Genomic DNA, 25,066 nt, shown 5'->3' with positions numbered 1-25,066 from the left:
ATCCTCTCTGTCGTTCTCACCCGGTGGTTTTAGTACCTGATCTAGGTAAATCAATGTTTGAAATTTGCATTCTGGTTCTCTCTGTGCACTCTGTCTCTGGCTTTCATAATACAATGATTAGCAAGGGCTGGTCGGAGTGGCATGTATATAGGGATATAGGTGACACATATTCTCTAGAAATGCCGCAGAAGTTTATCTCGCGAATTCAAGGGGGAACGAGCGAGCCAGCGGCGGCTGTTGTTTTCGTTTCCATCCTCCCTGCAAAGCGCAGGTCAAGTGCTGCTGGTCCTCGCTAGTGGTGCCCGGAGGCAGCTACACCGACCCCCCTTTAATAACCGCTCGGGACGCTGCGTGATCGGACAAGGCAGGGTGGCTGGATCGGTGCTAAATGTCAGAGAAGTGGAACTAGCCGCCTACTTACTATGCATTGCTGCAAACGGGTCGTGCTTACAGTGTATTTCCATCGGAGCGGTCCCCAGCAGCTTCCCGGTCAGGTATAAACTCCCCGGCGCTCGGCCCCGCTCCGTCAGCCCAAACTGCGGGGACTTACTGCCCAGACCTCTCGCTCCACGCCGGCAACAAACCCCCACACAAAGATCCTTCCCGGCGCGGCAATGTCCGGTCACTCCCGCCCGGCGGCGGGACGGGACCTGGGGAGGAGTTCGGGACGGTCCGGTTCCCAGTCCCGCCCGGTCCCTGCCGGTCTCCGGCTGGCGCTGGGGCGGGCGGGGGGTTCCCAGCGGCGGAGCGGGTCAGGGCGCCATGGAGAAGGTCAGCAGAGCCCCGGGCGGGCACAGCTCCTCAGGCGGGTCCGGAGCAATCCAGGGGCTGGAGAGGCGCGGAGCGGGACCCCGCGATCCCGGACCGGGCTGCGGGGTGAGCTGGGTGCCGGGGCCGGACCTGTCGGGGGCTCCCCGCCCCGGGGAAGCTGGAGGGCGCTGGGCGAGCCGGGCCGGGGGCTCCGACCATGCCGGGCGGGCTGCTCGGCTCCCTCACGCCCGCCGCTCCGCCCCGGCGGGCTCCGGCGCCCGGCGCTGCGCTCCCATCCCGCTGCCCGTCTCGGCTGCCCCGCGGCTACTGCGCGCCCATGGCGGAGCGAGGCGCCTGGCCGGAGCCGCCTTCAGGACCCCGCTGCATGTGGACAGCGGCGCGGGGCTCAGCCTCTGGGAGCGGGCGGGGGCGGGGGCCGTCACTCACCCGCCCGCGGGCCAATCGGAAAAGTAAAGTTGCCGGCCGCCCCGCATTGGCTGCCGGGCGGGGCCGGCTGCGATTAGCCAGCTCCCGACCAATCGGAGAGCGGGGGCGGGGCCGGTTCATTGACAAACCGGGGGGAGTATGGGGGGGGGAGCCGGCCAGCCACCACCTCGGGCTGCTTCTCCCGGGGCGCCCCTCCCCCGCGCTGGGGCAGCCTGGGGCCCACCCGGCTGGGGGAGGGGGGAGGCTGCGTTACCCCCGGGGATGGGGGCGCGGGGGGGGGCTGGGGAGGCGGCCTGGGGCCGCAGCGGGAGTAGGGGACACACCGCTCAGGATCGGGCCCCCGACCCGCTCCACAGCTGCAAAAGGCCGGGCGCCCTGATCTGTCCTGGCCACTCCCGCTCCTCCCTGTGCCGCTTGGAAAGCACCGCAAAGCGCGGGCCAGCCGGTCCCGCCAGGAGCTGCCAGCGAACGGACCCCTAGCGAGCTCCCCAGCCCAGCCAAGGACAGGCCCCGAGGCCAAGCTGAGATCGGGGGCGGATTTTTTTTCCCCTCTCCGACTTTTTCGTCTCCAGTAAAAGTGAAACTCTTTCCCCTCGCCCCCCCTCCCTCCCCCCCGGTATTTTCACTCCCAAGTTAATGAGAGGGCGGCCAAAAAAACCCACTATAGCAATTGTTTAAAAAAAGGCACTTTCACAAAGTCACAAAAGGATGCTCCCTTTTACAGAGGGAACCGCGAAATGAGAGCGGCCCGATAATGATCATGAAATATACTGAGGAGCTCGCCGCCTCTCCCCGGCTTCAGAGCGCGGTGTATGACACACCTCACAAAAGAGATTCGATACCGTCTAGTTTGCTCCTGGTTATTATTCTGCCTTCATGAAATCTATAGTTATTACCGGATCTCGTTGCATATGCTTGGCAGAATTAAGTATCTGTGCCCTCCCTTTGTTATATTTCTTTCCTCCTATGATAACTTTGTGCAGCAAGTGCATCATCAATAATATATTGTATAGGTGTCCATATATACACCCCGCCTATATCGCTGTGCATATGAGAGTGAATCTATTTATACGGACTGTATCTACACAGTCACACACATATATAGTTCTGGGTATAATTATATGATACACATAGACTCATATTTATAGCACATGTAATTTATATTATATATAACCTGTATATCGAACATACTATAAATTATGACTGTGTATCATATAATTACACTCAGGAGAATATATATATATAGTGTGTGTAATTCTATGATATATAAATATATAAAATAATGACTCTATATAGGAGTATGCATATATATATAGAATTATACACAGGAGAATATATATATACACAGTATATATTATAATGACTCTCTATCTCTCTCTATATATATATAATTATACACAGGACTCATATATATATGCATGTATATGACATATATATATGCATGCTCCTATACTAATTAATATAATATAATATAATATAATATAATATAATATAATATAATATAATATAATATAATATAATATAATATAATATAATATATCACTCTGTGTGTGAAGATACATATAATAACCTCACAGAGAGAGAGAGAAGCAGAAAGAATTCTTTCCCTGTCTGAAGTGACTAGCTGAAGCAAAGCACTGCTAAGTTGTGTATTGTGGGTGTGACGATTGGTTAGCCTGTTTTGTTCGCTTGCTTTCCACACTGATAATAAGGGATCTAAAGCTGACAGGGAACCGGGCGTCACTGAAGCAGGGAGGTTGTCTAAACCAGTGTGGCCCAGGCCCAAAGAAGGGATCACTGACTCGTGTAGCTGTGGCAGGAACCCGCCCCTGGGTATTTCCCGGGGGCTCTGTCCCGGGGTCTGGCCGGCAGAGGAGAGGCCCTGGCCTACCCCTGGCCGCGCTGTGTGTGTTAGGGGGCAGAGGGGAATCGCCCTGCTGTGCTAGGAGGGGGGTGGCTGATCTGAGAGCCCTGGGGGAAGTGATGCGCGCCGACGACTCAGCTCACTCTGCGGAGCGGCCACCGACGCCCAGGGGCTACTGGCCTCAGCGCTATTCGGCCTCCCCCAGCCCAAGCCCTTGGCCTCCCTCCCTCGCCCTGCAGCGGAACCTCGGGCCTGTTTCTGGCCGGGCAGCTGCAAGGCACGATGCTCTCTGTTGTCTGGACGCTGAGCCCGGGGGTCTGGACACCTCTCCCCGCTGCTGGGCACCGGGCCGAGCCTTCCCCGCTGCAGGCAGTGCCCGGCCGCTCAGGAGCACGGAGCCAGGGCGGGATTTAGCTGGGAGTTTGCGCCTCCATCGACACGGGGCTGCTGGACGCCAGTGCGGAGCACGTCCCAGGCCCGTGCTGCCCAGGGGAAAGGTCTGAAGAGACATAAACAGGGCCAAGCGCTTCTCTCCGGAGCCTCCCTTGGCCTCCCCGGGAGCAAGGCCTGTGCAGTCTCACCCCCGGCCCCGGGGGGGGGGGGGGGGGCGCCTTAACCCCCCCCCCCCAGCGCAGCCCATTCCGGGGCCATAGGGCAGGGCGGGCCCCAGCCCGGGCCGGCGGGGTTCGCTTAGTCCTAGAGGGGGAGGTAGGAGCGAATCTAGCCCCGGGCAGAGACCAAGGAGAAATGGGGCGTTTCTGAAGAGTGAGAGGAGGTGCCCCCAGGACACTACAGAGAGGCCAGGCAGGCCTTGCCCGCCAAGGTCTCGCACTGCTTCGTGGTTTTCATGGTGTGAAGCCGCGCTTCCTTGGTCTCGTGTGCCCGGGGATCTCCAGACCCGTGTGATCGCTGGCACCCACGCCAGGGCCCTGTGCACCCAGCGCTAACACGCCTCATGCGGGCGGACGTGTTCCCTGGAAGCCTGGTTCAAAGGCCGGCTTGCTGCTCGCCTCTGTCCAAGAGACTCGTGGAACAGTTTGGGGAAACCCTATTGGGCAGATCTACGCTTTGCTGAAGTGACTTGGGCTGAGCCGGATCACACAGACAGCGTCCACACGGCGCCTGGTCTTCCTAGCGCACGAACGAGTTTGAGCCAGAGCAGTGGGAGCCATTTGCCAAAGGGAAGCTGCAGCAGAAGTCACTGCCACGGGCAGCACTTGTTTTTATTCGGTGCCATACGCTCGCTGGCATTTATGACTAGTTTTTATTATTATTATTATTATTTGCTCTAAACGCCTCGTTTCTAGTCCTGACTCGCCACTACTCCCCTCTACCCACCTCCCTTTTTTTTTCCTTCGGCCCCGTTGTCTTTCCAAGGGGCTGCGGGCTCGGCGCTGTACAGTTTAACGCCTAACACCGCTCGGATTTGCCGGCCCTTTCCAAACAGCCCTCTTCTCTCGCTGGGTTCCTCCCTGCTTGTATCCAGGAGCTCTCCCCACGCGCTGCTGCAGCCTTATGAAATTAACAGTAGGGGGAGTTCCTGCCTGGCAAACTCTGACCCTCTACATCGGGAGCACAAGTGTCTTCTCCAAAAACCAGCCTCCTCTCCTCCTGCGCGCCTGATGTGTGCTTGTACCTGGGACCTCACACGCAGCCACGCTTGGGTCTTCTTTGGGCGCCGGGTGTTGCCCCGCGGGGTGCAGCTCCCAGGCTGTTCGGAACCCACGTGTAAAATACAACCGGGCACACAACCTTTCCCCGGGCTTCGGCCGCCAAATGCGCTGCGGTGAATCTGTCTCGTACGCGCCCGCCCGGAGTCTAGACTGCGCTGTGCCAAACAGGGGTCGGTGAAGTTTGGGGAGGAAAACTGGCGGCGGGGCGTTTACACGCTTAAAGGGAAAGGAGTCCCGCGATACACTGCACTGAACATCCTCAGCAGGCATTAAGTGTATTCTCTCAGCTTCTTTCCAGAAGTGCTAATCGACAAGGCACAGAGTCCATGCGCTACCTTATCCACTGTATCCCTAACGCGCTGATTACAGCGGAGTGTCTGTCACTGCTTTTGGTGTCCCTTGTCTAATCAAAACAACCCGGGAACCTCTCCCGCAGCTGGCAAACACCTTCCTGTGTGTGCAAATCTCCAGCTCCCGAAACTGCCAAACTCGGAGCTTGTCCCACTTGCGTCTAGCCACAGACAGAGGAAAGCAGTCCTGACCTTACAACTTAGATTGAGTGAAGGTCAGGTTTGTGCCGCGTCTTTCCCGCTCTGCCCAGGGGTTGCGGTTTAATTCTGCACACCAGGCGCCAGACTCGGACGGGTCGGTGTTTTTTTCGAGGGCTAGAGAAGGGAGGGTGGGGGTCAGAACAGGGTTGGGGGGGTTCAAATTCTGACCTGATCATTTCCACTTTGCGCCCGGAGAGCGCTTGAAAAATCACACCGCCCTAACAACATGCAAAAATCTCCGCAAAAGCCTTTCGCGGTCGGTTTCAATCGAGAAGGGAAATTACACCTTCCGAGAGTTTTCGCTGGGAAAAAAAAATCTTATTGGTAACACCAATTTGGACCACGCGGGATCCCTTAGAAGTCCCGAACTGTTGCAAGATCTCTTTGGCTAAGGGCGAGCAGCCTGCCCTGGGGCGCTCGGGTTTAATGAGCTGTAGCCAGCGTGTGCCAAGCACCAATACTTTGAAGGGTTTAGAGAGAGCCTCAAAAGGACACAGGAGGCGGGTGAAACTTGTATCAAAACATGATAAATTAGCCTGCATCCAGCCCACGTCGCTGGAGCTGGCAGGAGTTTACTTTAAAACTGGCACAAAGCGGGCATCAAAGGCGACTTTTGGGAAGGACAAATACATTGGAAGAGGATTTCCCCCTTTAACTTTCCATCACCACCCTGGTCCCTTCCCCCCAACTTCTAGAGACACCGTCTGGGGAGAGTCCTAGCAGGCTTCCCGTATTGCACCGTCAGCTTTTTGTGAGCAAATAAATAATAAAATAAAAATAATCAGGCGTCTTATTTCTGACTAGCCCATCTGAGTTTCTTGCATCCCGACCAAACGATGCTAACATGCCCATTCCGTGGGACTGGCTCTGAACTGGGAAATATATATCTGTTTACCCAACTATCAAATCTGGTGTAGAGTGATTTCCGACATCACGTGCTAAGCTGTGGTCACCAGCCACACGAAGTTCTCAGCACATCATTGCACCAGGAATGTTGATGGTCATTAACTATCTATTTTAGAGGTTTGCCTGGAGCAAGGCATTTACCATTAGATCCGCCTTGTTAGTTCTTATTTCAATCTCCCACTCCCGTGATGTGCCCTGGTGAGGCAGAGGGTTTATTGCAGACCAAAACCTCCCCTTTCCTGATCCCCCTCTCCCCTTTAAACCCGTGTAAGATAAATAATGCAGTTGCCATTCTCGTGGCGGACCTCGAGGTCACCCAGCTCCCACCCCCTTCTTTTTAAGAGCTAGAAACCATCTCAAATAAAGTAGTGATGGGGGATGATGTAAACCCACCCAGGACGGCAAAAGCCGGGAGTGGAAGCGTGGGTCCCACGTGTGTTGCACCGGGGAGTGTTTGACAGTGAGATCAGAGTTGAAAGTAAACAAGTCTATAGATTATTTCACGGGTCACAGAGGGGGAAAGCGCCTCCCTTAACAGACTCACTAGATTCAGTGGCATGAGAAGCACCGGGAGACTAGATTGTCCATCAACCCTCGTTTAACCCCAAGCACGAAAAACCAGGGGGGTAAGATTCTCCCCCCTCCAGCCTGTGCAAAGCCTGCAGCCCGACAGCTGCAGGTATCCCTTGACCGCTTGAGGCGAGAAGATTTGAGTTGATCTGTGTTACTATGCGCTAGGTACCTCCCCAACCCCCACCTAGAGACAGAGAATGGCAGAGCACACCAGAGGATTTGGGGATCTTCCCTGTCACTAGCCACGTGAATACCTTTTTTTTTTTTTTTCGGGAGAGGATGCAGCTGTGATTGGATGTCTGCAAGGCAGGCTCCCTTTTCCAACTCTAGGTTGGGGAAATGGACACTGCTAGGCAGGGTGGCAGGTGGAATTTACAGACAGTCATTTTAGATCCGCTCCATTTCCAGAGCAGAGGTGTCGTCCTCGTTTGAAAGCTCTGAGGACGAAGGCATTTTGTTTCACACTAAATTGGGGGCCAGAATCTCCCCCCAAAGCCTCCAAAATAAAGTAATCACCTAATGAAGGTACCGATTTCTGGGGGAGTGGAGTGGAGGGGGGTGTGTGAGATGCACAGCTGCTGGGCTCGGCCTCTCGTGTTTAGAAACACTTGCTCTCTGAGGCAGAAGAAGGCATTCTGGGGCACACGAAGGCACCAGCTCTTAAAGGAGGAAGACCAGATCGCAAATGACAGAAATCGGTTTAAGGAAAGCCAGTTGAGTGAGACTGGGAGCAATAGGCCATACAAAATGAAGCTGAAAATTACTTCCGCTGCTCCATTTACCCTTTCTGTTTCGAGTTTCCTGCTGTAGTGTGTGTACAGACTGGAGTAAAACCAGGGGCGAGAAACGACCCGGAGGTCTAGTCACCTTGCTCCAACCATCATGCCCCCACTCCCAATCTTTGCACCAGTCCGCCGGCCAGCGCCGGGTGTGATGTCTGCCATTACACAGCAGACACAGATTGTGTTTTCTTTCCAAGCCAGGGGAGACAAGACAGCGATTTGGAGGGAGGTATCATCGGAGCGGGACACAAGAGCAAGCACAGAGCGCACAGCGCCGATTTCCGTCCAGAGTGAACACGGGGCACAAAGTTTAGGACGATAACTACAGACCGGGCCTAGAGAAACCCCCCCCCCCCCCAGTCCAGCAAAGCAAAGCGTGCCAGGAGAAGCCGGGGGGACGGGTGGCATAGTGGAGCGGGGAGAGGACAGTTCATAGACACTTTTTAAAGCTATGTGTCCAGAGGATTCTGGGGTTCCTTGTCTCCTTCCCCTGATCTCCCTGGGGGGGGGGTCTGGGCTCTCCCCACCTGCCTGTGGCGTGGCTACTAGCCGGTTTGCCCTGGATACAGGCCTGGCCCACCGCCCCCAGCCAGTCGAATACAAAGATGGAGCGATGGACTGGGACACAAACAGGCAACGCTCAGTTCGGATCGTGCCGGTTCCGGCCCCTGCCCTGGTTGGGAGAGCCGCCACTGCAGGGCCGGGCTGGCAGGCCCCGGAGGAGCAAGGCCCAGCCCGGACCAGGGGCAAGGGCAAAGCTTTGGCGGGAGCAGCCAAAGCTGGGGACCAGGGGCAGCTTCTCCGCGCGGCTTAGGACCTCCCTCCACCGGGGCCTTCCCCAGCCCCTACCAGGGCCCGCAGCTAAGAGCAATGAAACGCTTTATCGATTAACCGATGATTCAGGCGATTTAACTAATAAAAGGCCCCATCGATCGCTGCAAACTTGCATTATTTATAGCGAGCTTGGAGGGACCTGGGAACATCCGGAGCTCCCCACTGCATGACAGCGCCCTGCGTCCCCCCGGCCATTCCCAGCGCCGGCTCGGCCTCCCTCCCCGACGCCCCGATCTCTAGCCCCTTTGCGGAGTGTGACAGCCCCTGGTGCAGCCCGGGAGTGTCAGGCGCAGCGCGGCGCAGCCTGCCCCGGGCTGCCCGCAAAGGAAGCCGAGGACTGGGGAAGCAGAGCTCGCTCGGCTGCTCGTGGGGGCGATGCACAGGGGGGCTGGAGGATTTCCCCTCCTGGGTCAGGGAGTCCCGGGGTCCGCGCTCTGTCTAGCCTTCCGTTCAAGTCACATCCATGCCCCATCCCCGGGACCGTCCCAAACGGCCCTACGCATCCAGCCAGGAAGGGAGCGGTGGGACCCAAGCCATGCTCCTTATCGTGTTTGTGGCTGTCCACGGAGCCTCCCCTCCAAAGCTCTGGCCGATTGCCGATGCCCCCCCCCCCCCAAAAGCAGCGTCTGGCTGGGTGGCTGAAACCCTGCACGAAACGCAAATGGTTGTCGCTGGTCTGCCAGCCTCGTTCCCCACACCTAGCGCCCCCGAACTCCATCATCCCTAGCACAAGTGTTGACTTTTGCTTTGAAAATAGTTGATCTAGAGATAATCCCTTTGGAGATCCAAAAGCTACATCACCAGGCAAACACAATGCCGTCACTTCGCTCCACCAGCAGCTCTATACCTTAGTGCGGGAAAGGGCAGCCCCTGTGCTGGTTAAACATTTGTTACCCTCTTTTCTAAGCAGCACGTCTCTGGGCTTGTAACCCACTTAAGCCCCTGCTAGTACAACCAAACATAATACAGTGCCCATAAACACAGAGCTATATAACACATTGCATATATATCCATGCTGGGTGTACATATCAATATCATATTGTATGTGTGCACGTAGACAAATATATGGACACCCACCTATAGATTCAGATAGACACACACCGTATATGAAAACTACTTATGCTGACACTATCCAGAGAGTGAAATATCATATTTATTTACAACTACTTTAAAAACCAGGAGCACAGTCCTACCTGTTCGGCCCGTCCTGGAAGTCATGTAGTTTTTCTCTAATTCCATTCTGATTTTTCAGGACTTGGTGAAATGGACAGAGAAAAAAAGTTTCCACTTTTTTTTTTTTTTTTTTTTTTTTTTTGAGGGTCTGCTTGCAGGTTGGAATAATTCAACTCTTCCGCTCCCCGTCGAGCCTTTGCAGCTGATCACTGAGCTGAAACTAAACGTTTTAGGTGGAAAAAAAGCCTCCGAAGGAACCGTGAAATGATTAAGGAACTAAAGAGCTTCTCGCCATGTGAGATCATGTCCTGTTCTCTTAAAACATCACAAGATGTCCCCAGACGCAGCCAAAAACCAAGAAACTCTGACATCTGTTGTAGCAGGAATCAAAGTTTGTTTGCAACCAACTGCCTTAAAGTGTGACTTTAGCTGTTTACAGAGCAGCGTGCGAAAGGCGAAGGCAGAGACGCCTGTGACTTTACTGAAACAAAAACAGTCAAGGGTTTTAATGTATAGCTGGAAAAATTAAAGTGACTGATCAACTTTTCATCAAAAGCCACTTTCATAGCGTTAAATGGGCAACCAACATTAAAGGCTGATGGGGACACACCGGGAAATCATTTTTCCTCTGAAACCTAATTATTAAATATTATATTTCTGTTGCTTGCAATATTTGATCGAATACTCGCTTTAAAGGGAATGGAACTTGTCTTTGCTTAACTATATCTGCGTGGATAATCAGACCAAAACTAGTCCCTTTTGAAAGATCCTTTTGTCCTAATATCAGCTTCTTGCTTAGAAAGGCACCACACTCCAAAAAGAGCCCAGATGATCATGAACTAGAATGAGCACCTTAAACAATCATCTCATCTTTGATTGTTTTTTAAAGAGGAGCCGAGGCTAGACTTTTCGAGAGGGACTATTTAATTACACGGTGCCCTCCGAAATTATATCAAAGGACCAGTCATAACAATAAAATGACGTCCCACAGGCCTCAGGGAAAAAAATAAAAAGGTGAAAAGATTTCGTGCAGCCATTTACTTTGTTTTGGGGTTTTTAAGTAAGTCATTAAGGGAAACGTTTCTTATTTTCATTTTTTTAAAAATTCTAACACAGGAGGTATTTCAAATTTTGTAATTTTACGCAGGACCAAGTCTTCGGTGGAAATACAGATTTTTCGGTGTATTTTTATTTTCACAATATGTGTCTCGTGTTTTTCTGCCTATATACTCTGTGAGTGTACACACACACACACACACAAACATAGGCCTTAAAATTGTGCTCCAGACGGGATGCTGTTCATTTTTAACCGCAAATTAAATATCGGGCTCAAAATTATTTCAAAGAAAAGCTTTTGCACTTTAATCTCCTTCGCTGTTGTAGTAAATCTGATTAATTTGGAAATATTCATGCCTGTCGAAAATCTACTTGTTCCACGAGACAGCTAAGCCACCCACACTTCGCTATCTGCCATTACAGCTGAACTTGGTATTAAAATAGTTTCTAGACACCTTATTTTTTTCTCCCTGAGTGCAGAATATGCTTCAGTGGATACAGTTTTAGAAAAGCGAAAGCCCCTCTCTAGCATATTTAGTGAGTGGAAAGGGGGGAATATGGTGAGAAGGGCCGCTATCGATTTAATGGCAAACGAGACATTTATGCAAAATATTCTTTCCCGTACCGAGGGTGGTAAAGGCATTTTTCTAGTGGGCTAAACTTCTACCTGTCTCGATTACAATTAAAAGGGCAGAAAGGGAATCTTTCAACTCCAGCTTTGCCTAAAATTAGCACCCACATACTCCAACCTCGCTTCAAGCGAAGGTAAAAATCCTACAGCAGCCATGTACAATGAAAAGGGCTGCGAATGTTTCTCCTTCCAAAATCCTGCGATTCCTCAATTCTCACCGCCTCGTTAATTTATCAATGATCGCTATTATTGCTATTATTATTTCCACCGGATGAAAATGCATTTAATATCTCCTCTCCTCCTTGGCTCAGTGGGAGCTGTGCTCTGGATAGAAATCACCTTTTGGAATCGAATTTACCTCACCAAGGGATAGCTTCTATCCGGACCAATTTTGCAAAGAAAGGAAAATAAAGAATATGCATCTTATTTGAGGCATATTAATTTAATACGTTACATAAGTATTAATAGTTATAGAAATATGCAGATGCCAAAGAACGGGTTTACCTTCTTTATCAAACGATATTGGTGTTTTGGATGGGCGTGTAACTGCTATGTGAACGGGGAGTGAAAAATACAAAAAGGGGCTTGAGGGGAAAAAAATGCCTGCGAAGATGGGAATCAATTCACAGGTGCGTTGTTTAAAAATCTCAACACATATTTTGTCCTCCCCGCAAGGAACCCGGGGCATATTGTTGTAACTTCATTTCAAATCAAAGACGTTCGAAATCTACATGTAGTCTGTAGACCAGATTTTTAAAATCCTCCCATGGCCAACGAAACAACAAGCCATCACAGTGGATAGCTTTGTCTTTTTCGGCTAATATTTGAATCGAAGCGGGCTGCCTGCACACCCAGTTGTAGACACCCTGTTCCGTGGCCAGGAAATAACACAAACACGACCGAACGCGCCGTTGAAATAAAGGGGCCCGAGCTGCCTGGCGCAAATTTTGTTTTGCCATCAGCTCGGTTACTTCCCTTTTTCCTAACGTCCTTCGCTCTCATTTGTTTATATAAAAATAAACCCGCTCAAATAAACATTTCCTAGCCGCCCGCTGACCCCGAGCCGAAAGCCGAGAGCTCGGCTTGGCGAGTTTGGGCTCTCGCTTTTCTGTGGTGGGAAGTGGATGAGAATCCACTTGCCTGAGCCTTCAGCAAATCCAGCCCCGCCAGACCCACCCAGATGGGAAGGATCGCGTGGCTTTCTGTGCGGGACCCCTGGGGAAGGGTTGGGTGGGGAGGGGGCGGATAACTTTAGGTCGATATTCCAAACAGGTGGAAGGGTCTTTGCTCCCCAGCCCGGAAGCGTAGCAGAGGGGGGTGAACTAGCATCAAGTAAGAAACAATTGCTTTGGACGCGGGGCGCCGCCGGTAACAAAGCGGAAACAATCCCTTTTACAGCCCCCGTCATCCACAGAGCAGGGCTCGCTGCCCCGGGGTCTGCCACGCAGCACCTGGGCGCGGGTGCATTTCCTGTTGGATGGGTGCGTATGGTGCGCACATGCGCGTGTGGGTAGAGGCGTGTGTAGGGACGTGTTACTCTGTGTGTGTGTGTGCGTGCGCGTCTGTGGATATGCTAGTGTGTCTGTGTGCATGTATGTTTGTGTATGGATATGGAGTTGGATATATGTGCGTATATCTAATCCACAGAGATGCATATATATATATATATATATATATATATATTTGCGTGTATATCTCTGTCAATGTATATTTGTGGATTCTCAGCTAGCTAGAAATGTTTATATATACACGTGTGTGTCTCCATAGAGATGCACATGTATGAAAATAATCGTATTTTATCCTCTCCTCGCACATATGCCGACACGTGTGTGTCTGTCTCTCTGTAGACACCAGAACGTGTGCACATGGGAGAATTTTCTCTCTCGGTGTATATGGACACACACACACGTGTCTCTCTCGGGAGGCAGACCCGTGCCTGGGGATGAACGCCTGTCCGAGGGTGCATGCCCTTTCCCAGGTTTCCTGGGGGTGTGGGCGTGGATTTCCCCAGCGCTGGGCCGCGCCTAGCCATTAGCGCCCTGCCCAGGAGCAGAGCCCTGCAAGCCCGGGAGCCCGCGGGCCTCGCATGCCTTTGGAGCGGGCTGGCGGCTCCCCTGAGCGAGGGAATGGCCCCGGAGCTCAGCCCCATTCAGACGGCGGGGCCGGGCCAGCGCTTGCCCAGGGCTGGGGGGTTGGGGCCGGCTCCTGCCCTGCTTTCCCCGGGCGGCAAGGCCAATCCGACCCTGCCCTCCGGACACAGCTCGGGGGGCTGGAGCCATTCGGCCCCGCACCCCGCCTTTGCTGACCCCTGACACCCGAGAGGCCCCAGCAGAGATGGGCTGGCTCGGGGCTAGGCCCAGGAGAGCGGTCTAGGAGCTGCAGGCACTTCCCAAACGCCGTGCCCCCCGCCCCGAAAAGGGGCACCGCACACCAGAAGCGCCTGGGCCTCCCGTTTCTACCGCCTGCCCTTCCAGGGCCCCGCTTGGGAACAGAAGCCACGTGCCTTCGCCCCATACATTTAGAAACGAACGGGCGGTAGGAGAACAAATCCAGGCAGGAAAGCTCTGTCTGGCGCTGCCTCCGCAGGCTCGGTGAAGTTCTCCACTTCATGCACCGAGTGACTGAAGTTAGTGGCTCTCACATGAAGACCCAGGAAATCCCCATAACATCGCAGGCGGGGTGCAGCAAAACCAGCTCCTACGGCTGGATGTGCACAAATTCTGGCTTCTCCCAAACCTTATGGGGCAGGAGGCTGAGAGAGAGAGAGCTCGAAGCGCACACATCCCCATTGCCTCTGGCCTCTCTCTCTCTCTCTCTCTCTCTCTCACACACACACACACACAGACACGCTGAGTCTGCAGCCCAGCAGGTGGAGAGAGATGATCTGCTGATGCCACCCCTGCAAACGAAGAGCAAAACCCTCCGGGCCCCGCCACGAGAAGAAAAGGAGAAACGCAGACAGAGCCTCAGCGCTGCCTCGCCCCGAGCACAGAGGTGGCCTCACTTTGCTCGCAGCACAGACCTGGCCCTGGGCTGGGGACCAGCCTGTGTCCTGCCCTTGCGCCCAATTCCCGCAGCTCCTCCTCCGCTGCCCACCTTTCCCAGCCCGCGGGCATCAGAGCAGATCTGGGTCCAGGTTAAAGGCTTTCCAGGGGCCGAGTGAAACCAATAAACACCCGTCCCCGCAGGCTCAGGACATGGGTTATTCACGAGGCGATGGACACATCTGTCCAGCCCGCCCCAGGGAGAGAAAGCACCTGGCCACGCCTGGGCAAAGCGGGTCCCCGCTGTAAGTCACCGGCGTGACACCAGGGGCAGTGAGCCGGAGACCAGAGTCTCGGGGACTGTGATTCAAACGACGCGGCGCGGAATTGGGCTTGCGTGTGACACTCGGGAGGGTCAGTGACCGGTGCTGTCACTGCCCTGCGGGTACTAGCCCCGGCTAACGCCATCAGCCCCACGCCTTACGGGGAGGTGAGGAAACACCCCGCGCACACCGGGATTACAGCGAAGCCAGGGCACTGGGACGCTTGGCGGCATCCCGGGTAGCCGCACTCAGTGACACCCCACGGGCAGGGCCAGGTGGGGACCCGAGAGTCAGGGGTAAAACACGTCACGCCCTCCCCAGGCTAGGGCACCCCAGGACCAGAGAAATCTTCACTCCGCTACCAGCCGCTGGCTTCAGCGCCGCTCGCTGGTTATCCCGCCCGGCGTCGTGCCTAGGGACCAGGGGATCAAAAGGGAACTCCATTGCCCCCTTACCACTTGTGCCCCGGGATAAAAGCAGCCCAAGCCGCCCAGAGCCTGCGAGGAGCGGGAGCAGAGACCTCCAACCAGGTCATCTGCACCCAAGGAAGGGAAGCCTGGCTGCCTTCCCCAAGGTCATGGTCACTTTCTCCCCCTCCCCTATGCTTCCAAGGCAGAGACCGGACTCCAGTAACTCACAATAATGACAGCGGATCCCACTGGTTCCGAATCCCAACCAGGCTGCGGCAGAGTTTAATACCAAATACACAGCAAGGGGACAAAACAGTAACCCCCCTCGTACCCCCCAGCCAACCGGTAGCACCCAGCTGCAGCCCCCCGGCTCCGCCGGGAAAACAATTCTACCGTCGCGGGCGCACGGGAGTGTGACCCTGAAACTTTTTCAAAGCCACGTCCGGCCTGGGATTTAAACGGGGAAACACTGGCACCTTGCGAGTGGGGTGGTAACACCGCCCATCTCCCAGCGCTTCCAGCATTTCATACATTCTTAAGGCGTTGAAACATGGGGCAGAGAAATGCAGGCAAGTTTGGGTTTTTTTATGAGACAGGCTGGGGCTGCCAAGAACCTGTTACCATTCGCAAACCTTCTGTTCGCGAATTAACTATTCCTCGTCCCTGAAAGACACACCAAGAAAATGTTATTCCCATGAACGTCAACTTGAATTCTTTTGAGAAAGCCCTGCTCGGTGCAGATCCACCAGAGAGCATTAAGCGATTCCATTGGAGCCCAATTCAGGTCGGTCTGTCCTGGATGAGTTCTTGACAATTTCCACACAATGGCCTGAGCCTGGCACGTGTAAAAATATCACCCTCTCCAGTCAGTGTTTGTCCCTTTCTTTCACCCCTTTCCCCACGACTCCCTGCCTGTTTGCTCACCAGAGAGCGGAGTTTCTGAAATATGCTGATGGCCACAGATTTGGGTTGTTTTTTTTTAAATTAAGCTTGAAAATAAATGTACTTTGAGGGCTTCCTTTGGAAATCACTAGACACCCTTCTATTGGTCACACACTGTCTTTCTATCGCCAGGGCCCCTCATTCATGCTCGTGTTAACAGCAGCAAACGGGGCTTGATGCAGATGTTTCCCAGCACAACGGGGATTTTAGACGCCGATGGTAGAGGAGACTCCGGGGATGAACTATCGATCCCTTTGCAATCGATGCCCGAGCTCCCAGTGGCGATTTCCCGCAAGGGGTGCAAAGTGGAGGTAAGGTCCCGATCCTGCTCGCATGAAATCGAGGGTAAAACTCCCGTGGGGGTCAGGATCAGGTCCTGAATTTTACAACGGTTTAAGTGGAGGAATTAGAACTTTTTAAAACTAATCATTAGGAGAAACCTTATGGTCCTGAGCAAAACAAAACAAGCCAGCGGCGGGGCAGGGAAGGGGCCATTTCACGTGCTAGGTTCTTTCCTGGGAGCCTGCTTGCCCTGGGCTGTTTTTCTGGGATGCCCTGGGCTGGAGCCTGCTTTCCCAGCGGGGCTGGGGCTGGCTCCAGGAGCCCTGGCGTGCCCCATAGACGTCTGAACCCAGGAGAGACACCAGCTTTGCCAGAGCCCCTGACCTGAAGCAGTTCTTTTCGCCCCGGCCATTCAAGATTTGTTTCCTGTTCATTGTGCAGGGGATTTTTCAGCTCGCTACGGAGAAAAATCAAATCAAACCGAACCAGGGGTTTGAACATCTTAATCCCCTGCCTAAAACAAACCGGGATTGATTGAGCGGCGGGAGCTCGGTGCGCAGTATTTAAAGCCCAGCTGTAATTATGGTAGTTTGCGAGCCGGGTCCAAAACCCTGACCGAAACATGGGCAAGCACAGGGGTCCTGCTCCCACCCCGCACTGCCCCAGGTTTCTGTTTTGCTCCAGGCGCAATCTCCAGTCATTCCTACAGTCTGGAGCTCGTCATGCAAACGGTGACAGCCCCCAGCCCCCAGCCTCCTCCCACTGAAGTGAATAGCAACAGTCGGAGAGAGCAGGATCGGGTCCCGCAACCGCTCCAGAGGGTGCTTTTAGGACTGGGTGTTTGCAAGTTTCTTTGCCCAAATCTCTGCATAGAAAAAAAGGGGACAGATTAAAGCAGGTTTTAAAAAGAAAATTATATTCCCCTTCCCCCAAAAAATCTCCTAATCAACATGTATAGTCCTTTATTTCCTCTAAGCACCAGAGGCATTGGATCCAAAAAGAAAATTATTAAAGAAATGAATCAAGTATTTTACTGACTGAGTTGAATTCTGAAATGTGAGGCAGCTATTTCAATTTTTATTCCTGAATTTTTTCCTAAGCCAGACCTTAATTTTAAAGACATTAATTCTTTCCAAAACAAAGAATGAGACCTTAACAGCAAAGTACAAACCTAAACCAAACAGACACATGGATTGTTTAGTCCTTTGTAAAATACAGAAAAGAAAATCCAAATATAGATGCCTAAAGGTCTCATCCATATGCAGGTTTCCCAATCCCTTATACAATAAAACCCACTCAGGGCTCAAACCATATTTTTCAAACTTGAGGAATAAGGAGAGAAAGCATTCTTAGCTGGCACTGTCTTGGTTTTATAAACTCCATCATGTGTATCATTTCACACACTGTTTTGTTTTCTGTAAATAGCATGGTGCCGGGGAATAATGATAATAAAAAGGAATTAAGAAGAAAATTGTTCTGTTTCAGGAACCTGATCCCTTTTCCAGACTATCTAAAGGACACTTTCTGTGGCCTTACTACTAGGGATGCAGTTAGATAGGTCTTAAACCAGACCTAGCCTTTTGTCTTTTGACCTCTGATGCATGAAATTAGTCGCAAAAGAAAAGGATAAAAACACATGGAAAAATATCTTACAATGCTCATTGTATCAGATCATAGCCCAGCTACTAGGAACATCCAGATTTGTTTATAAGAACCTTTCCCTCCCCAACCACATGCTTGTTTTCATTTACAAGGACTCTGTATTCATTAGGGGGGATTAACCTCTCCTTTTGCTCAGGGAACAGGCAAAGGTATTATGGTGGAGCATGTACAGTTTAACTCCTTTCTCAAATCCTTTGCTTTTTACTAATTTTCCTGAAAAACCACACAACTCCCAAATCTGCAGGACTGTCACAAAGGAGGATCCTCCCTGCTAGCATCAGTAGCTGAAGGTATAAACAGTGGTTTTATTGTTGTCTCAGAGCTACATGCCTGCACGGCACATTTGGGGCCATGATGCTGTTTATTTCACCTCTCTTCCTCATTTCATTTTAATTTCAACATATGGATGAGCTGGTAGTGATTGTGACCTAGTATCTTCCCAGGGATGATTAAACCCTGAGGTGGGCAGGCTAACTAGATTTAAGGAGCATTCGCTGGGCCCTCCCAAAAAGTGGAAAGCTGTTGGTTGATGGTATCACCTAATGTCCTCAATGAGCCTTAGGAAATTGACGGAAAGAAGTCTTCAGGAAGTAAGGTTTAAAAGATGTTAGCTTGTGATGGATGCGTCCAGCCCTCAATAACACATGCGAAGTTAGACCCTGTAGAAGGTGACCCAGAACTAGTCCCTCTCCTGTTTCAATGATTGTTTAATCATCAGGAAAAAAAAAAAAACAACTGCCAGGTGCAAACATGCAAATTACGTGCCTCAGTATTCTGATAAAATTGCTCAACGATTTCAACAGGGTTCAAAATTTCAACCAAAAAAGTCACATGTGGGGGGCTTAAAAACAATGCTAGTCGTTTACTGTGCTTTCCCTGGTTTTGAGGATGGCCTTTCTCCCCTTCCCCCATAAGATGGCTGCATTAACAAATGCCTCAGAAATGTCTCATTTAAACAAGAGGCGTCAAGTCTCTCCAGACCTGCATACTGAATACACTCAGAACCAACACATTAAATTGCTCACCTCTACCATTTCAGGAGATACCGACCACCAGATTGTTGTATCCATTCAGATCAGTAGAATAAAACGTGGTTTTCGAATGGCAAATCCAGATGATCATATTTGCCTGCCCCCAACCCCCATTTCATCTTCCTTTCGTGTTTTGAATACTTTTCTTCAATGGGACCACTCACCTGAGTACAGGGAGCAGGAGCTGCTGGTTTTATTTATTTCAGTGCAAAGATTCAGTCAAATTTAATTCATAAAGCACAGGGCCTAGTCTTGTTTCTACTGAAATGAATGGCCAAAGATCTTACTGGTTTCAATGGGAGTGGGATCAGGCCCCAGTTATAGTCACTGGGTTGAATGTTTTGTTAATTCACAAAAATAAATTTTTAAAAAGTTAATTTCGGAGCAATTTCTGGCTGGCGACACTCTTACCTGGACCGCAGAAAACGCGGGTGTGCATGGCCGCCATTGGCGTCTGCCTCTTCCACAAAGTTGCAGCAAGAAAGCTCAACGGGTTCTCTGAGATGGACACCGTGGTGGAAAGGGGCATGACCACAGGGACATCAGCATATATCACTGCTACTGCACATGTGTAAGTCGCTGCTTGGGCCAAGGAATGGCCCTGACTAAGATCCTCTCCGTGCAAATTAGCTGGAATAGAAGGACTGAGGGATGTATAGGGCTGGTCTCAGGTAGGTGGCAGAGGGCAGTCAAATAGCCTCTTTCGAAATGGCTGTATTAGGAACGGGAGCATGGCAGATGATGGGGTACAAGCAACATGCCTTGGATTAGCCAGCATTTGGCTGTGTTTTCAAATGCAGTCCCTTATAACATATACAATCCAGGAGAGACTGCAAAATGCTAAACTGAATGCAGTGACATCACGCCTAGAGGTTCAAACCTAGATCAGGGCCGCATTAGGCTGTACATCCACATAGTAAGAGGCAGATCTGCCCCAGGGTGCATGCAATCTAAATAGACACGGATTATTCGGCTCATTTTACAGCTAAGGATCAGAGGCATAGAGAGATGAAGTGACTTACCCAAGGTCACTCAGGGAAGCTGTGGCAGAGCTAGGACCTTTGAACACACGTCTTCTAAGTCCCAGCCCACTTCCTTAAGTGCAAGGCTATCCATTCCTATTCAAACCCCCATATTTTACCAGTGCAATGTATGCTGGTCAAACATGCTCACCAAACGGACATTTTTAAACAATCTTCTAACAGGCAGAAAGACGATTTTGAGAAGCTTATGTTGTCTCTGCAATTTTGCTTCAAACCATATTTTATGTTTGCCTTATTGCAACCCCCTTCCTAACTGTATTCTTTCCATAGACATTTTGAAATGCTGGGGTAATTCTGGGCAGGGGAAATGCTGCCAACTAAGGAAAACTATGAATGAAATTTTTCTGAGGAGACTTTTTGCAGGAGACAGATCAGATGGGCCTAAACAATGTTTGCTTTTTCAGCCTCTAAGGTTAGTGTTGCAGCAAAAGAAGGAAAATTTCAACTCAAGTATATCCTGTACTGTAACTTTTGTGCTCGCTGCTATTAAAACGCTGAAAAGGTCAAATTGATTCCATTGCTTCGGGAATTGCTAGGCTAAAAAGTAGATGGCAAGATATGACGTGAAATGGGTGAACAAGTCTGCCTCAGACAATGGCCGGCAAGAGGGCAAATACCATTGAAGTAAATAGTGCCTTGATTAAGGTGATCTCTCCGATGGATAGAAAAGTGGAAACTTAATGCAACTAAAGAGAGGAAACTTAAGAAATCTAAGCTTTTTTCAAGGCACAAAAGGAGAGATGCTTAAGGTATTATTTATTTGCTTTCCTAGATGGTATTCCAGGTCAGGAATTTGATTCTCCCTCGTTGACTGAAAGAGTCCTGTGGGTCACAATCTCTGAGCACATGTTTAGCATTAACCAGGTGTCTGAGATTAGAATCTAGGCAGTGCTCTGAGCCTGCCTCCCTCTGAGTTTGGGATCTTTTGTATAGAGGTGAAAAGTCTGGGATTTCCTTCCGCCCACCCCCTATGAATCCCTTGATTGGTAGACAGGTGCATCTTTTTCCTGACATGCTGTCATATGCAGTGAATTCATACATCTATAAATCTCCCTTAGAGAAGGGTTTTTGATTCTAGCACATTTTACTAAGTGGTCCATATGTGGCTGCAAGGAAGCCAGACATTCCCTGCATGTGTCTCTGGTAGATATCATAGCACATATTTCGTATGGGTGCATGCCTCATAGTCTGTGGTAGACTGTCATGGGATAAAAGGGAAGGTCCTCTCATGGACTGGTAACTGGTTAAAAGATAGGAAACAAAGGGTAGGTATAAATGGTCAGTTTTCAGAATGGTGAGAGTTAAATAGTGGTGTTGCCCAAGGTCTCTACCAGGACCAGTCCTATTCAACATATTCATAAATGATCTTGAAAAAGGGGTAAACAGTGAGGGGGAAAAATTTGCAGATGATACAAAACTACTCAAGATTGTTAAGTCCCAGGCAGACTGCAAAGAGCTACAAAAGGATCTCTAAAAACTGGGTGACTGGGCAACCAAATGGCAGATGGAATTCAGTGTTGATAAATGCAAAGTAATGCACATTGGAAAACCTAATCCCAGCTACACATCTAAAATGATGGGGTCTAAATTAGCTGTTAACACTCAAGGAAGAGATCTTGGAGTCACTGTGGATAGTTCTCTGAAAACATCCACTCAATGTGCAGCAGCAGTCAATCATTAAGAAAGGGATAGATGATAAGACAGAAAATAGCATATTGCCTCTATATAAATCCATGGTACACCCACATCTTGAATACCGTGTGCAGATGTGGTTGCCCCAGCTCAAATAAGATATATTGGAATTGGAAAAGGTTCAGAGAAGGGCAAGAAAAGTAATTAGGGGTATGGAATGGCTTCCATATGAGGAGAGAATAATAAGACTGGGACTTTTCATTTTGGAAGAGAGGTGACTAAGGAGGGATATGATAGAGGCTATAAAATCATGACTGGTGTGGAGAAAGTAAATAAGGAAGTATTATTTACTCCTTCTCATAACACAAGAACTAGGGGTCACCAAATGAAATTAATAGGCAACAGATTTAAAACAAACAAAAGGAAGTACTTCTTCATACAACACACAGTCAATCTGTGGAACTCCTTGCCAGGGGATGTTGTGAAAGCCAAGACTATAACAGGGTTCAAAAAAGAACTAGATAAATACATGGAGGATAGGTCCATCAATGGCTATTTGCCAGAACGGGAAGGGATGGTGTCCCTAGCCTCTGTTTGCCGGAAGCTGGGAATGGGTGACAGGGGATGGATCACTTGATTACCTGTTCTGTTCATTCCCTCTGGGGCACCTTGCATTGGCCACTTTCAGAAGACAGGATACTGGGCTAGATGGACCTTTGTGCTGACCCAGTATGGTCGTTCTTATGGTCTTATGGACAGAAAGTCCTCCCTTCCAGGGTTTGATTTAAAAATCATTCCTGTTTTTAAGAGTGAAAACAGAATTCAAAGCATCTATTTCTTTAGTTTAGATTTTAAAATCATGCCCATCATAGCAATGTGGGCCAGGGTACACTTCATGAAATACAGGAGTCAGTGAACCGTCACCCAAAAATAAATAGGTGACCCCAAATTAAGCTGTTTAAAACAACACGTATTCTTGATTCGCGCCCTCCTCAGACAAAAGCCTCAGCAAATGGGGAGCTTCAAAAATATTCAGACGAGGGCACTGTCAGACTGATGGAGGAAGTGATATGTTCCAGAATCCTAGGCCCTCCACTCACAAGGGCAGCTCTTCAAAAGGTGTGACCTGGAGCTACAACAATTTAAACCAGCCCCAAGATGTCCTGCCAGGATGCTCTAGTCTGCAGAATGGAACTGGGACCTTCAGCCAATCTCAGTTGTAGCATGGTGCGTAGGAAAAGGGATGGGTTCCTAGGCAGGTGAGGCCTGCACCATAGAGGGCTTTACAAATTAGTATCAGGGTTTTGAATCGCACTAAGCAGCAGAGAGTGCAGTCTTGAGAGCACTGGTGAAATATTCTTTCCTGTTGTCAATGACCCCAGCAAGCAAGTGGGTGACCCGGTTCTGCACCAGCTGTAGTTTCCAAGGGCTGTCCCAGCCATAGCTCCTGCAGCAGGTCCAATCTGGAAATCACCAAGGCACAAGAGAATTTGGCCCAGGTCCACATCAAAGAGAAACATTTTGAATCATGGTGGGGAATACAGCTGAGAAAGGGCACTTCACACCCTCAGGACACCTGGGACCCGGAAGCAGCTCTGAATTATGGATCTCATTGCCAAGAGATAAGTAATCCCCCTCAGTCATGGTTCGGTCACCATTCTTTGGTTATTATTAATCGTGTGCACCACCTAGGAGCCCTAGTCATGGGCCAGGACCCCACTGTGCTAGGTGATGTACAAACACAGAACAAAGAGATGGTCCCTGCCCTGCTACTGTGCATTCTCAAAGCCAGGACCATGCAATGGAAAATTGTTGTGTCTTAGCATTTCACACATCATTGCTCTGAGTGTTTAATTTCCCCCACTGAAATAGATGAGGGAAATACCTGATAAAAACCACAAAAAGCTCCATTTTCTGTAGTGGGGCTTGAAAACCAAAACAAAATTCTGTCACCAGAAGGGATAGCGAGAACTCGACCAGCCAGTACACAGCACATTTAAAGGCCTGTTGGAAACAGTGTTGGGAGCAGGCTTATAACAAAGAGACATGGCCAATCTGACCTGCTCACGGTTTATCAGGCATGTTCTCCAACAAAACCATCCTAGCTTTCTACAGCAACCTGAAGACAAAGATCGCTGCACTGAAATCCAGGGGAGCTGTGACAAATGACGTCTGCTAAGGATCGGCCCACGAGTGTACCCTGAAAGAACAAAAAGGAAAAATCTGTTCTGCAGAATGATCATTCTGGAGCCAGCCACCACAAGTATTTAAAAATGGACGTCAGGAGGTGGATGCTGTAACACTATACTCCCAGCCAACCTGCAAGTGACACATTAAAATGTATCAAATATTTTTTTATTGTGATTATTGGAAGCGACAGCTCCAATGCTGGTGGAAGAAAAACTGGACTGTGGTGAGGGAGATGGTAGGGCTGCTGGTAGTTTGCTAAACAATTCCTTCATATGGAATTTAAATAACTCTTATTGATTTACTTATAGAGAATTATAGATCCATGTGTGGTTCGGATTCTGTGCTTTCTTCAGAGCATAATTCTCATCAGATCTTTGCTCCCTCCCCCATCCACTCCCCTTTGGGTAGGTTTTTTTTTATTCTTTCTGTAATTTTTGCAGGGCTGGGTTCAGAGCAGAATTATAAAGAGCCCTGGTTTATGATAAAAAATGGTGAATTGTAGTTAGCTGAAGACTTTAAGAACAATGCTGGAAAACAATTCTTACAGAAATCTATTCAATTAATTCCCGAAACTGCTTAGCTCCAATTGGACAGCGGTATGAAAGTTACTAACTGTGATATATAAAAAGGTTGTTCCGTAACTGGAATCTTTTTTGGGGGTTGTTTTTAGTTAAATTTTGAAATCAATAAAAAGAAATTGAAAACCGGCAATTTGATAACACCCTGTTTGCTCAATATAGAGTCATAATCACTGTGAAAAAGTCATTTACTTCTGTGGTACGTTCTCCAGTGAAAACGGAAGAATTTCCTTGCTTGCTTTTTAACAAGCCACCACAAGACTTGTGTAATATAGTACAGTAAAATACAGGATCACGGCGGCTGGCAAGACAAGATGCTGCCTCAAAAAGACAAGCAATTCCTGGCTATTGCCTGGTCCTCGCTGCAGAGGGAGCAGTGAAGCCCTGGGTGAGGACTACCTCCCCTCACTCTGCCGCAGTGGTCTAGAAGCAAGTCACCTCAGCACCCCTTGAGGAGAAAGTTAGCACCGGTGACTTTCTGCCACCTTTCCACTCAGTTGATCCTGGAGTGACAGTTCCCTGGCCTGTGCTGTGCAGGAGTCAGACCAGATGATCCCAGTGGTCCCTTCTGAGTTTGGCCCCCGGCAAACCTACAATGACCTACATTGGCAGGAGAGCTTCAATGGGCCACTCTGCTGGCCTAGGATTGCTAGAGTAGTGTCTTCTAGCTATGACCTGGCCTGCTCCCAACATGCCCCCCACATCAGGGGGACCAGGAGTGGGTGGCATAGAACCACCTTTGCCCTCTT

General features: G+C 50.2%; 1 protein-coding gene across 3 annotated transcripts in view; it reads right to left on the bottom strand.

Moving 5' to 3' along the window:
• Window positions 1–9,924, bottom strand: part of PAX5 (paired box 5) — a 232,082-nt gene extending 222,158 nt beyond the window's left edge. The window contains exon 1 of one of the 3 annotated variants that reach the window (XM_034774864.1): window positions 9,574–9,924. In XM_034774864.1, coding sequence (XP_034630755.1) covers window positions 9,574–9,619 — 46 coding nt within the window. In that variant the 5' untranslated portion in view covers window positions 9,620–9,924. Of the gene's footprint in view, window positions 1–421; window positions 803–9,573 lie in introns of those variants that run through there. The other 2 variants (XM_034774865.1, XM_034774866.1) reach the window with 2 other exon arrangements.
• Window positions 9,925–25,066: the final 15,142 nt, after the last annotated feature.

Source organism: Trachemys scripta, chromosome 6 (genome assembly GCF_013100865.1).
Source record: "Trachemys scripta elegans isolate TJP31775 chromosome 6, CAS_Tse_1.0, whole genome shotgun sequence".
In the NCBI taxonomy this organism is placed as follows: Eukaryota; Metazoa; Chordata; order Testudines; family Emydidae; genus Trachemys; species Trachemys scripta.
The sequence above is the reverse complement of the archived record's forward strand: the minus strand, read 5'-3'. Positions and strand labels throughout refer to the sequence as shown.